The 14,628-nt window shown below is 42.1% G+C and overlaps 2 protein-coding genes across 4 annotated transcripts in view; both read right to left on the reverse strand.

Annotated features, from left to right (window-relative positions):
* LOC116878506 (disintegrin and metalloproteinase domain-containing protein 1a-like) overlaps positions 1–766 on the reverse strand; it is a 2,373-nt gene extending 1,607 nt beyond the window's left edge. The window contains exon 1 of the mRNA XM_032876102.1: positions 680–766. Within this exon, the coding sequence (XP_032731993.1) occupies positions 680–766 (87 nt within the window). The remainder of the gene's footprint in view (positions 1–679) is intronic.
* A 4,308-nt stretch (positions 767–5,074) lies between these two features.
* MAPKAPK5 (MAPK activated protein kinase 5) overlaps positions 5,075–14,628 on the reverse strand; it is a 36,315-nt gene continuing 26,761 nt past the window's right edge. For 2 of the 3 annotated variants that reach the window (XM_032876257.1, XM_032876259.1), the window contains 6 exons: positions 13,276–13,463; positions 11,144–11,264; positions 7,360–7,490; positions 6,974–7,095; positions 5,876–5,980; positions 5,075–5,536 (listed from right to left, as the gene is read on the reverse strand). In XM_032876257.1, coding sequence (XP_032732148.1) covers positions 5,442–5,536; positions 5,876–5,980; positions 6,974–7,095; positions 7,360–7,490; positions 11,144–11,264; positions 13,276–13,463 — 762 coding nt within the window. In that variant the 3' untranslated portion in view covers positions 5,075–5,441. The remainder of the gene's footprint in view (positions 5,537–5,875; positions 5,981–6,973; positions 7,096–7,359; positions 7,491–11,143; positions 11,265–13,275; positions 13,464–14,628) is intronic. The other variant, XM_032876258.1, reaches the window with a different exon arrangement.

The raw sequence follows: 14,628 nt of genomic DNA on the forward strand, positions 1-14,628 counted from the left end.
GTAATACACAGATCCAGGGTCACAGTACAAGCCTGGCAGGAAAATCACCAACAGCAACACAATCCCCAACGTAACACATGAAGTTTTTGGCACTGGTCCCAGCCTGAAGTCCCTCTTTTGCTGAGCACAAATCTGAAACTTTATCTTACCCTCTTTCAAGGCCCTTTGGTTCTTCCATAGTGAAGGCAATACAGAGGAAGAGTTTCTCAAAGAGGCTAGCATTGACAATGCCATTGTGAGTCAGTTGATGCTGTGTGGCCTATGTCCCACAGCAATAGCTCTCCCAGGCATGCTGAGAACCGAAGAGTCAGACATCAGCTCCACGTCTAGGCTGGCTCACTAAGGGGTGGCTGCTGAGACTTTGGGGCTGAATTTCTATTTGGTCTTGGCCTTTGGTAGTTCCCTTACCATAAGACTTCCTTCCAACAGCTGAAGCTCTAATGTTCCTTGAGTTTGTTCCCTTTACCTTCACAGATATGCCATGTAGGCAGACTGTAATGATTCAGACAGTACTATTAAATCGTAATTTGCCTAAGTTATCCTTATTCTCAGCCCAGGCCACACTACTCCTGATATCCGTTAATCTGCTCATTCTTTGAAACCCAACATTCTGGCAGGAGGTAGGGGGAGGGGACGGGGATTCTTTGGGGATCTCTGAGTAGGACAAAGTTCTCTGTACCCACTGCTTCCTTTCCTCATTTCTGTAGTTATCAGGATATCGTTTCTCATCCCAACCCTCCTTCATCAGCCTATGTTCATAAGACATGAGTTTAAACTTTTTGTATCTGTATGTAAACATAATTCTTCCCTACAGTAAGTTTTCCTAATACACATAAGCAATAAATGAACTAAAGCTAGTTTTACCATGGAAGTATACAAGTGACTAGGATCAACATTCAATTCCTCCTAACTGCCCCAACATAAAAACAAACTCTGATTAGATATCCAGTTACCATTTCATCAAGAAAATAAAAAATGGACTGTATAATAATTTTTTAAATATTTTTTCACTCTTATAACTAAAATTGAACCATAATGTCTATATAAGTCCTTGGATTTGGTTTTGTGTCAATTTTCTAGTGTATTTAGCAGTAATTTTAAAAGGCGGGGGGAAGCCCTATCTATTTACTTTTCTTGCAGTTATTCTCCAGTACATTCTCTGATAAACTAAAATAAGGCTGTAATATCTGTTACCCTGCATAAAAATAATTTTATATCAAGTCAAATATTTACAATATAAAACCTTTAAAATAAAGGTTGTGACTACAAGTAGCACTAAAAAATGGGGATATGCCCCAATTCAAAAAGGAATGGTACAGGGTCACCTGCATGGCTCAGTCCGTTGAGCATCCGGACTCCTCTCAGGGTCATGAGATGGAGCCCTGCATCAGGCTCTGCTCAGCGAGGAGACTGCTTGAGATTCTCTCTCTCCTTCTGCTTCTGGCCCTCCCCCCACTCATGCTTGCTCTATCAAATTTAAGAAAAAGGAATGGTTCAATACCATAAGATCTCAGATATGAGCAGGAGAGCAGATCAACTCAATAATATTTAATTCCTAATACAGATTTTGAAATTTATCATTAGGATCTGGCAATAGAACTTGCACTGTTATATCACAAATCCACTAAAAAATTTATAGCAAAAAGGTAAAATGATTTCTAGCTGGATTTCTTCTTTCATTTTATGTAAGAGGAGAAAGCCTCTCAAAATTATATAATTTGGAAATGATCAGACTTAAGGTATTTCCCTTATTTGAACCACAAACAGGCAGGGCAAATTAGGTAAAGTCATTTTGTAGGATAAAATAATCAAATCAATAATGAAAGAACACTTCTATTTTTAAAATAAAAATTGTAACTAAGCATATCCAATTTTCCGATTCTCAAATTGAAACACATTTTCTTCAAAAAATACACTGCACATAAGCATTCACACACAAGATCTTAGATCACTTGCATTCTTTAACCACTAATTCCTTCAATTTGTTCTTTCTCACATTAATACAACAAGCTCTTTTTTAAAAAGCTATCTTTTTAATTTTCTTTTTATTTCTTATGTAAGCTCTATGCCTATTGTGGGGTTCAAACTCATAACCCTGAGATCAAGAGTCGCAGGCTCCACCAAATGAGCCAGCCAGACGCCCCTAAAAACTATATCCATTTTTAGCTTTGAAGAGCTAAAAAGCAGGGCGCCTGGCTGACTCAGTTGGTTAAGCATCTAACTCTTGATTTCTGCTCAGGTCGTGATCTCAGGGTCATGAGATCTAGCTCTTGGAATCTAGTTGTCCTTCTCCCTCTGTTCCTCCCCCTGCCTGCACTCTCTTTCCCTCTCAAATAAATAAATCTTTTTTTAAAAGACTTTTTATTTATTTATTTATTTGACAGACAGATCACAAATAGGCAGAGAGGCAGGCAGAGAGAGGAGGAAGCAGGCTCCCTGCCAAGCAAGAGCCCGACGTGGGGCTCGATCCCAGGACCTCGAGACCACGACCCGAGCCGAAGGCAGAGGCCCCAACCCACTGAGCCACCCAGGCGCCCCTCAAATAAATAAATCTTAAAGGAAAAAAAAAAAAGTTTAAAAGCTAAAAAGCTATCCTCTTATGTTTCAAAAAATAAATTTCTGAAAGGTATTCTCCTATGCTCATACAATATATTAACCAGAAAGATATACAAACTGTTTTACATCAAGCAGATCTATAACTATGGTGAAGTCCATAGGCATCTGAGTGATAAATAATGGTTTTAGTTAAACAGAGGGTTAGCAAATCATGTGGGAAAACTTGAATATGCTAACCTCCTGCCTACAAAAGTTGTTCTTACAATATGACTTCCTACAGGTATGAGCATTTAAAGATTTTATTATTTATTTGACACAGAGAGAGACAGAGAGAGAGGGAACACAAGCAGGGGGAGTGGAAGAGGGAGAAGCAGGCTTCCTGCTGAGCAGGGAGCCAATGCAGGGATCGATCCTAGGACCCTAGGATCATGACCTGGAGGCAGACGCTTAACTGACTGAGCCACCCAGGCGCCCTGCAGGTATAAGCATTTAGAGGCTGGAAGAGATGAGGACAATTCTGTTTCACTACCAGTTACATGTGAAATTTGCCTTATTAGTCAACCTGACATAAAGCAGGATTTGCTACTAGCCTACAAACTCCACAAATAAAACTCCACTTGGAAGATCGAACAGTGCAGAGTCCTTTGGGGACTACTGTTTTGTCAAGAGTCCCAAGTAGGATCCACTTTTATATTACAACAACTGGATCATCCTCCAGGGCATTCATAAACTTCCAGCATGGTACTCTCGTGTGGACATGTTTGGACATAGCATTTATTTTGGGGGCCAGATTAATTCAGCCTGTTAAGACTAAGACATGGGCAACTGCTGCTCTCTGAGTAAAAAGAAGCACTATTTTGGATGTCCCAGCTCATGCTTAAAATTCACCACACCCTAATGGAAAAAAGTTATCCTGAGCCTTTGGAAGCCACCCAAGTAAAAAATTGAGAAGGGAATGGTAGATAGGGCATACCAGAAGTTTCCTCTAAAGAGTAACAAAGCTAACTATGGCCTTCCTCTCTCCAGCCAATACCTCTACCCTGAGAAAAACAAGTGAACATTCAGTTGTTCTAGAAACAAGTACAGAGTTTTCCTGACTGCAGTGATTTGTAAGACTGCATTTCATTAAAAAACAATAATTTGATTCAGCACTTAATTCAACTCTCAGCTAAGTCTTCAAGTCAGTAAATAAAACCTTTTGTTTTCCTCTGCTGCCTCACTCTTAGATTTTGCCATGTTTAAAAGTATTGAATTCTCAGGGCGCCTGGGTAGCTCAGTTGGTTAAGCATCTGCCTTCACTCAGGTCATGATTCCAGGCTCCCTACTCAGCGGGGAGTCTGCTTCTCCCTCTGCCCCTCCCCCTGCTCATGCTCCCCACCACCCTCAAATAAATAAATAAAATCGTAAAAAAAAAAATACTGAATTCTCCTTACATGGTATCCATTCACAACAGTTATTCATCACCTAAGATTAGGGAGACTTACCTTATTACATTAACCAATGTAATAAGGTAATTCTTACAAAATACTTTGTGTTTTTTATCCTACATTTCCGGTCAGCCACATACATATGGGACAAACGAACCAAATCTCATCCTGAAGAAATACTCAGCCAAGTGGAAGAGTTGCAAAAGTAAGTGAGCTCTGTGAGATCAATTTTGGTCGAAGAGAATGTGATGGGATGAAAGCGAAGAACTTGCCTACAGATCGTCTTCCTCTGCCCTAAAATGCAATTTGCCTGCTAGACCTTCTATTTACCAACACAGGCACCCACCAAAAACTGCTACAATAAACAAACAAACAAATAAAAAGGGTTTATGGAAGCCCATGAGCACAACAGAAAACAATAAAAGCATCCGGCCTTGCTTTCTGTTCAAACAGCTGATCTCGGAGCCAGAATTCCCCTTCCTGAAACTGACAGTATGGAACAAATAAATACAGCCCGGGCATGGCCACGTGAAGCACAGGCCAAAGCATTCGACAGTAAAATGGCACATTTGAGAGAAAAAACCTGGTCTTAGCACTGGGGTATGGGGAGTAGGCAGAATCATGTTTTTTTCTCTTCTTAGGTGCTAACCCAATAGTTCAGCTTACACGGTATGTAACTTTCTCAGAAAAATCTTCCAATAAAAAGAGCCAAGAGCACAGAGAAAAGGAAGAAAAAGCAACAGAGCTCGGCGAGGCCCGTGAGGAAGGGGAGACGACTGAGCGGGATCTCAGATGAACAGAAGGAAGCTCTGGTTCTGCGTGAAAAGAATAAACTCAAAATCCCGTTAAGATTTAAGAAGTACACCGATACCTTTTGAAAGATATAATAAAAAAGAAATGTTACGACTTTTCTTTAAATAATTAGGGACAAGAAAAATGAGGACTCTGCTTCCTGCCTCTTCCGTCACGGGAGTTGGTATCCTGTGGGTTCCAGCAGGCCGTCTACAGTATGAATCCACAAAAATTTTTTGGCACCAGAGGTAATCTACCAATAGTGCAGAAAACAAATACACAGGGCAAGTGAAACCAGATTCCACAGTACTTTGATTCAGCTGTTTACTAAAGAGACAGGTCAGTATAGTCAGTCCTTTGTCTACCACCGGCAAATGGTTTTTGTACACTTTATTACAAATAAAATAATCTTGTTTGACGATATCGCCTGTCATCTTACAAACATATGAGAAGCAGTCCTAGAGTAAGAGTATATCTCTAGGAACTGAACTTTTCTTAAAAACAAACAAATGAACTATACTACGAATAAGTCCTGTATCTAAATTTATACAGCGTCTTTAGATAATGTGGAAATGAAATTACGATTTATTAATTTACATAAAAATTACTTTATACATTAAAGAAGAATTTTTCAAATTGTTAAAAAAACAAAGTCTGAAGCTGTCATTATTGGGATTCGTGGGACATGGTTTGCTCCTCTATCACTTGCTTCACAATTTCTGCCAGTTTTAGTCGATCTACTTTATCTGTGAATCCACGACCTGAAATGTAAAAAAGAAAAAAGTCAGTCTCCACATGTGTGGAGCTGAGATTCTTGACAGGGACCCAATAAGGTACCAATGTGGTGTACGACAGGGGCTCTGCAGGGTTGAATCTCTAGCACACTGTTTATCTGAATTCTGTAAAACAAGTGAAAGGGCCAGACATCTAGATATGCCTATGCAGTTAATGTAGGACTAACCCCCATCCCACAATACCCCTATCACTCTCTAGCCTCACTTCACCTCAAAACAGCCCCAGCTTAGCCCCCAAAGATCCTTGATGTTCTACACATAGTCACTTCTCTGCATCAATGAAGAAAGGAAGAAGGATTTTCCTACCATTCCAGCTGAAGCTTTGCAGAGTATCTCTTAAAAGTTTGCATTCCCGGTTATACTTCCAAGCCTCCTGCATTACTTCATTCAACTTTTCGTCTTCATTCTCTCCTATTGAGAAAGATGAAGAAGTAGTTGTGTTTTCCAGTGGCATCATGGGACTTTAAGTGTCAGAGATGGAAGGACACAATCTCCAACTTGAGAAGTGATGAGTAAAGGCGCAAACTTTTGACACTGTTGTTACTACCTGCCCCTACATTACACGTAGGCCACTTCTGGGCTTTGCATTCTTCTACTCTGACAGTCTCACACAAATCTTCTGATGTCCCCAGGGTCTTAGCACTAGGGTATGGGGAGTAGGCAGAATCAGACTCTGCTGCTGAGCAAAAACACATGGTTAATCTAAGAAACCAGGAGAAGAAGGGAGAACAAGGCTGAGTGGACCAACTTCTTTCTCCTAAGCTCTTTTCTTACTTTGGAAGCTATCTAAGTACACTATGTGAATTCTCTGAAAACCCAAGGAATTTAGATAGTTTTCTGGTTGCCTACTTGAAGCATCTCATTCATCTGCCAAGAAGAGCCCATTATACCCCACTGAATGGAGAAACTACACTAAAAGAAAGCTCTCGCTCAAAAGGAGACATGTACAAGTCATAGTCTGGCCATGATACATGGAGCAGCAAGGGGCACTTCTGAACTTCTGGGAGGTACTCTCTTTATATTCACGAGTTAATGACAGCCTAGCACTCTAAAGGCTCTAGAAATGTTTCCTGACCTTCACAAGCTGATCCAGACCCTGCCCACACTTTCTGTTCTTCATCTTCTGTCCTGTGCCCTCATTAACAAACCAAGAAAACAAAACTGCATGCTGCACCAGACACTGATAATTAAACCTCAACTAGCAGTTTCACAGAAAACCCAAAGGAGGGGCAGAACTTACCACCTTTCTAAGTTCCCACTGCCGTCTCTTTTTAGTGGACATGGAATAATTTATATAATGTACTTATTCTCTTAGAACACAAAGATAAGGAAGACAACCTCAAATTAAACTGCTCCTTCTAGCATGTGCACCCACGTACGCGGAACATTCATAAATGGCGTGACCTTTACCAGCCTGGGGGAGAATACACTGGGCAATCACGTCTCGGAGCTTTTCCAAGGCAACGTTTGAATCCTCGGCTCCATTCTCACGGTCGTGGATATAAACACCATCCTTTGGCTTGGTGCTTTAAAAGTTTGGAAGAGAGGGAATAACAAGGTGAAACATCAAAAACCAGCTCTCTAGGTTTGGTTAACTCTAAACAGAAGGCCGCACATTTTTTGGATAAATAATTAACTATAGAGTGTCTCCAACTTCTGATGCTATTTAAAGGGCTTATCCTTCCCACCCTCATAAGAGGTAGCAAAAGGGCAAACCCCTGGCGGACCTTCCAGAACCCTGCACTCAGTCACACCAGCCATGAAGGAGAATTCACGAAATAATCAGATACCCGAGTAATTTCCTCTTCCTCAGAATGGGGTTGTTCACAGAGTGAAGGGGTTTGAGGCTGACTTTCAGATCCTGGATTCTCATGTTGGCCAACTGTTCCGCGTGAGCCTGCTGGATTCCTGCAACCACCGCCTGAATGTAAACACTATCATCAGTTTTCACGCTCACTTCAGGGCACTTAAAAAGCTAATCTAAGAAACTGTGAAGGAGAAGCTCCGAGAACTAAAAAGGCAATTTCACTGTTATGCTGGCAGTATACACATTTTGTTTTTTTGTTTTTTAAAGATTCCATTTATTTATTCGACAGACAGAGATCACAAGTAGGCAGAGAGGCAGGCAGAGAGAGAGGGAGGAAGCAGGCTCCCCGCCGAGCAGAGAGCCTGATGTGGGGCTCGATCCCAGGACCCTGAGACCACGACCCGAGCCGAAGGCAGAGGCTTTAACCACTGAGCCACCCAGGCGCCCCAGTATACACATTTTGATAAGCCAGAGCATTCTGACCCATGGACTAGCAAGCCCAGGGAATACCAGGCAAACCAAGGGCCATACAACAGCTAGCCCTTCCTCCCGCCACAGGGATATTAATGCAAGTTAAGAAATAGTAACAGACTCGTGTTCACAGTCATTGGCAAGAGCAAGTGTAAAGAGAGGCATTCATGCGCATCAGGGAAACGGTGGTAAGCTGTGCCCAAGAAGCCTCCCACAGTGGCATTTACTCACTGCCCCCACAGTGTGGACAGTCACTTCAGCCCCGATGGCTCAGAACCCTAACCGCTTCATATGATAAGCAAGTAGATCCTCAGGAACTCATCTACAAGTCAGTCAATTACTTTACAATGAGAAATAACTGTCATGGAGTCTAGAACTTTTGAAGCCTGTGTCCTTATGACCAGTTCGGGCTCTTACTATGGGCATACCAATTAAGGAAGGTAAATAATCAGCAGAAAGCTTTCTAAGAACAAGATGATTCCATGTTTATACTTAAAAAAAGGACAAACTGAGTAGATGTGTGTCTCCCCAGAAAAAGATGAGGAAGGATACACTAAGCCAGAGATGACCTCATCTCTGAGGGATGAGATTGAGGCAGAGGGATGAAAAGGAATTTATGCTTTTTAAAAAGATATACCTCTGTATTACTTTAATTTCAACAATAAAATTTGACAATTTTAAGTAGTTAGTTCCCTCTTAAGCATGCAATTAGAGCAGGCAGAATTTGAACTCATTTAAAGGAACTATAATAGCTGGCTCTGGCTATACTCTACTGGATCCTCACAACACCCTTATCAGTGATGGCCCAAACGGAGAGATGAGAATAGCTCAGGTTTGTGAGCTCAGGCTCCACCTCCCAGGCAGGCTTAGATGGACACTATTTAACATCTGCATACGTGGCCATTTTTCTACACTTCACATTTAGTTTTCTACACTTCAACTCACATCATGACCCCCTAATTCCTTTACAAATGGGAATATACTGTCACCTTACAGTTCCACCTTATAGGCCTAGGGGCCACTCTTAAAAGATTCTGCACATCCACATTTGGCTTCATTATATACTAATTCTACAGTAACTCCAAAAAGCAATCTTATTTCTTCAATTTCAAGAATTTGAGGAAAGCCACACTGTAAGCCCCACGTGCTAATACCAATTATGGGCTACTAGGCTTATTTATTTATTTATTTACTTACTTACTTACTTACTTACCTTACTTATTTTTTATTTATTTTATTTATTTATTTGATAGACAGAGATCACAAGTAGGCAGAGAGGCATGCAGAGAGAGGGGGGGAAGCAGGCTCCCTGCTGAGCAGACAGCCCGACGCTCGATCCCAGGACCCTGAGATCATGACCTGAGCTGAAGGCATAGGCTTAACCCACCAAGCCACCCAGGCACCCTACTAGGCATATTTAAACCAGAAAGACAACCATACACAAATCAGAGATGGCACAGAACTCTGCTCTTTCCAGTTCTTTCCCATACTACAGCAAAACTAAGGGAGGTCTTAGGATTCTTTTTTCCTGGGCGTCTGGGTGGCTTAGTTGGTTAAGCGTCTGACTTTCGTTAGATCACAATCTTAGGGTCCTAGGATTGAGCCCCATGGCGGGCTCCCCACTCAGTGGGGAGTCTACTTGTCCTTCTCCCTCTCCCTCTGTCCCTCCCTGCCCCTTGGCTCCTGCTCTTTCTCTCAAATAAATAAATAAAATCTTTAGGAAAAAAATAATTCTTTTTTCCTATCCCCTTACTCTTTCTCACACTTCAGTCCCCCTCCCTTCTAAGTGGGTAAGACGTATGCCTGTTTCTCTGCCTTTACCTCTCAACCACACTAAGGTCCCACACAACACATGTCATTCATCTGCGTGTCCATCTAAGCAATATCTAAAACCTAAACGGGGCGCCTGGGTGGCTCAGTGGGTAAAGCCTCTGCCTTTGGCTCAGGTCATGATCCCAGGGTCTTGGGATCGAGCTCCACATCTGGCAGAGAGCCTGCTTCCTCCTCTCTCTCTGCCTACTTGTGAACTCTGCCATATAAATAAATAAAATCTTTAATAAATAAATAAAACCTAAGAGATTTCCCTTAACCTAAACGAGCCTCGATCCTGATTTCCCTCTATTTGTCAATGAGATCACTAGATATGATACCCATTATCCCCTTATTATCTAGTAAGTCACCCCAAATTGTAGAAATTTGTCTTCAAAAATACTGAGCCTATTCCCTTGTCTCTACTTCTCTGCTCCCACAGCTGTCCCAGGCTTGCCGACTGCTGCAGAAGTCTTGGGTTGGCAAGTCTGCAAGTCTGGCTGACCATCCCTAAATACCTTCCCCGTGGCAAATCTCTTTCCCAAAACTGACAGTGGCCTCTCAGTTATGTGCTACTAAGACTTAAGTCCCTCTGTGTACTTTCAAAGCCTGGCCCTGCCACATATATTTCACTGACTTCCCATTAATGAAGCCAGGTGGTTTTCCCCACAGATGCACTTCGGTCTGTACTTGTTTGCTCCTGTCGGAGCTCACTGTGGCTCATTTGGCCATGTATGTTGTCTACTCAAATTTTTAAAGGCAGCTCATGCCTAAACTAATGTGAATAGGTTAAAAACTGCCACGCAGGGGCGCCTGGGTGGCTCAGTGGGTTAAGGCCTCTGCCTTCGGCTCCAGTCATGATCCCAGGGTCCTGGGATCGAGTCCCGCATCGGGCTCTCTGCTCAGCGGGAAGCCTGCTTCCCCCCCTCTCTCTGCCTGCCTCTCTGCCGACTTGTGATCTCTGTCAAATAAATAAATAAAATTAAAAAAAAAAAAAAAACCTGCCATGCAGTAATTAATAAATATGAGGGGTTTTGCCTTCTCTTTAGGAACCCTTCCCTAATTACAGCCCTTCAAAGATGTTCTCTTTTTCTGAATTCCCAGAGCATTTGTAGAAAATGTAGCATGCAAACCTCTGATATCTGAAATGTTCCCTCCTTATTTCACATAAATTGGTCTTTCCAGTCTTGTTTAAGTCCCTTAGGGGAAAGGAAGTTGTCTCATAGTACTCTGTGGCCCCTCCAACCCCAAAGCACAAATATGGAGGATTTGAGTTTTCACTTAGTGTATATTTACCGGGCCTTGATCTGGTCTTTTATGCAAAGAAGCTTTTATTTCAGATCCTGATTTTCAGGAAAGCAGGGATGTCTCTCTGGGAAAGACTGAGTTCTCTGCATTGCTCTGCCTTTGACCCCTCCCTGAGCCTTGTCCCAGCATTCTTTCTCAACACAGCCTTTTTTGGTGAACAAAGTAAGCACATTTGAAACCTTATCCATCATCAGCTGAGCAGACGGTAGCACATTATCCAAGGCCTCCGTCGAGTTGAGCCACGGGTGGTCCAATACTCCCTCAATGGTGAGTCTTTCCTCTGGTTTGACCTTCAAGAGCCTGTGGAGAAAAGGCCAACAGAGTTGCTTTCAGAAGGCTAGGAAGTTCCTGGGCCTGGTTCTAACCAGCTCCAACTTCTGCCTTTCTACCAACTCCTACAAGCCTAGGCTTTCCATCTGTTGGCAGGGGTGGGGATCTAGTACCTGACCCCTAGTGGTGAAGGCACTGTGTCCTTTGGTAAGTCCTTTCTACACTAGGCAGAGTGAGATAAAAATTGTAAGATAAGGCTTAATCCAGTGATACTGCAGACTGAGTTCTAAGTTTAATAAGCCTACATACAGCTTATAGTTCCTGAGACTTGAATCTCCCACATCTATGTTTTTAGGACAGTGGGTTACAGTTTCCTAAAGGGACTCAAAGTGCTCTTTTGGCTAACAGTGGCTACAAAATTAGTTGAGGGGTGGGGTGCCTGGGTGGCTCAGTGGCTTAAAGCCTCTGCCTTTGGCTCAGGTCATGATCCCAGCGTCCTGGGATTGAGCCCCACATCGGGCTCTCTGCTCCGTGGAAAGCCTGCTTCCCCCTCTCTCTCTCTCTCTGTCTGCCTCTGCCTACTTGTGATCTCTGTCAAATAAATAAATAAAATCTTAAAAAAAAAAAATTAGTTGAAGGGTCATGTGGTTGTGAAAGTCCAGGTTGCTACTTGTGATAAAACTGTTAGATGTCACCATATGGCAGGACGTGAACACTTTATTCCAGAAATATTCAAAAGCCAAAAATCTAAAGTCTCTGATAAGAGGATGGCATTTCCTTCTAAGCTGAATGTATTGCTCTGTACCATCTGCTTTTTGATCCTACTTCTTCACATCTTGTCCATTCATGCTGATGCAATTCTTGGCCCACCTGAGCATGTTCCCTGGGCTTTTTAGCCCCTCCTTCCAACTACACATCCTCACATTGTAAATGTCAGTCAGGACAACATGCATACTTGCTCTTTCAGGTTCTCTCCAACCTTCTAGATCATTCTGAACAAACAGCTTCAGATTCTGAAGAAACGATTATTTAGAAAAGAATCCCAAAGCTGAAAGAAGATAATACTGCTCTACGGACAGGAAATATATTCTATAGAACTGACAAAGAACCACTTAGAGGATATTGATGTTTTGGTTAAGTAGCTGAGAATACAGTGTGGAAACTGCATGGGAAGACAAGTGATGCTTTAAACATTGCTCCACCGTCCTAAAAACTTTTCCTTGTATATTTTAGAAACTAGTCTGTCTTTATATACATAGATTTTCAACCAATAGGACAAGCTCTCTATTGAAAGGGAGTAATCTCCATAGAGAAATGGTTATACTGTCAGGAGAAACCTCCCAGGCACTCCCCCTTTAATGCTTTTCTTCATCGTATTACAAATGAAGAAACTGAAACCAAAAAAGAGGAAAAATTACTCAGTGAACACCAAGCAGTAGGAATACAAGAAGAATACCAAATCCCAGGCAGCTGAGCCTCCCACACAGGTGGGCAGGAAAAGAAAATATACATCAAATTTAGGTCTTATTTCTTACCTAGTCCTTCAACTACAAAAGTACTCTGTCAACTCTCCCTTAACCACTCACTAACACTGAATCTTCTAAATTTATCTTAGCAGTGGGGAGGCTAGAGGCCCACACAATCAGCCACCTCCTCCCCACAGCAGCTAAGGAATGAAAAGACAAAATGTCATTGTCATCTTAGCCTGAGTTCAGTTCCTGACACCATGTCTGTTCCACATGACTGGCCAACATTCAGGAAGGGCACACCGTGGGGCTTACCATTTAAGATCCTAAATTAATGCTCCAAGGGATCTGGATTCACAGCCTGGGGACGAATTCTAAGAATGCAACAAGAGGGAGCAAAGCTCCCATTTTCACCAAGGTGTGGACATGAAGAGCTCTCATCTTAGGCTCCAGGGATAAGATTTCTATGATGCACCAAGGGGAAGGAGCATGCTTGGGAAACCAATGACTTTTCCCTTGTGATCCACCACTTTGAGGCCTCCTTGGCCTCCCTGCCCCACAGCCTGGGTACTCACTTCCTCACAACATCTTTGGCCATCTCTGAAATCTGGCTCCACTCTTCTTCTGGGAACTCAAAACTGCCTGTCATGATCTTTCTCCGCATATCCTTTGGGATAGTCCGGCTGTGGTGTTTGGAGTAAAAAGGAGGGTATCCGCACAACATCACATAGATAATCACCCCTAGGGACCACAAGTCACAGCTCTGAAAAGAAAATTAAAATAGTCACTTACAGCAGAGGCACGGCCCCAAAATAAAGGACCAGCCCAGAAACAGCCCCTTATACAGGCTGCTATCTCCAAAAATCAATTAACAAAGAATAGAAAAGTTTCAAGTCTTAAGGGAACCAACCTTTCTCTCTACCATAGATACTCTAACCCATGTTTTTGCCTAATACTAATGGATATTTGTAGATGATGCAACCCATGCTACAGAACATAATTACAAAATCATAGAGGTGAGGTGCCTGGGTAGCTCAGCTGGTTAAGTGTCTGCCTTCGGTTCAGGTCATGATCCCAGGGTCCTGCTCAGCAGGGAGTCTGCTTATCCCTCTGAGCCCTCACCCTGCTCATGCTCTCTCTCAAGTAAATAAATGAAATCTTAAAAAATTATAGAGGTGAAAGGAATCTTAAAAATAGTTCAAACTGGGGCAACTGGGTGGCTCAGTGAATTAAGAATCTGTCTTTGGTTCTGGTTATGAGCCCAGAGTCCTGGGATTGAGCCCCACATCAGGCTTCTTGCTCAGTGGGGAGCCTGCTTCTCCCTCTCCCTCTGCCTGTCGCTCTACTTACTTGTGCTCGCTCGCTCTCTAATAAATAAATAAAATCTTTAAAAAAATAGTTCAAATCCCTCACTTTCCACATGAAGAAACTGATAATACTTTTTTTAAAATTAAGATTGCTAGAGTTATTTAATTTCTAAAAATTTAATTACATCCGATTACATATTTGTTAAAAAATTATTTGCAAATGTAGCATTCAGTTTTCATTTAGTTGCCAATATAAAGACAACTATCTCTTAACTAACACATATACACATTCGAAAGTAATATGAGCTGTTTATTATTCCAACATGCTACTCATCTGCAGTGTGTAATTTTTATGAACGCCATGCTAATTCATGAGCACCATTAGGCTCACAAAATGGAACAGGAAAAGAAGACAAAAATACCACTGGAAAATAATATATAACACAAGAATCCACTGCATGCATGCTGAGCAAATTTTAGCAAGTAAATTAAATGTCATCTAAGTGCTTCTACCACTCACTTCCTGCATGCATCAAGAAGCAGGAAGCAGTTTCTGACTCTGATGCTGTAATCAGCACAGCCCTCAAACCTTCACTGCTTAAGGGTAGAGCTGACTATGGT

The sequence above is a fragment of the Lontra canadensis genome, unplaced genomic scaffold, assembly GCF_010015895.1.
Source record: "Lontra canadensis isolate GAN:19392208 unplaced genomic scaffold, GSC_riverotter_1.0 scaffold58, whole genome shotgun sequence".
Lineage (NCBI taxonomy): Eukaryota > Metazoa > Chordata > Mammalia > Carnivora > Mustelidae > Lontra > Lontra canadensis.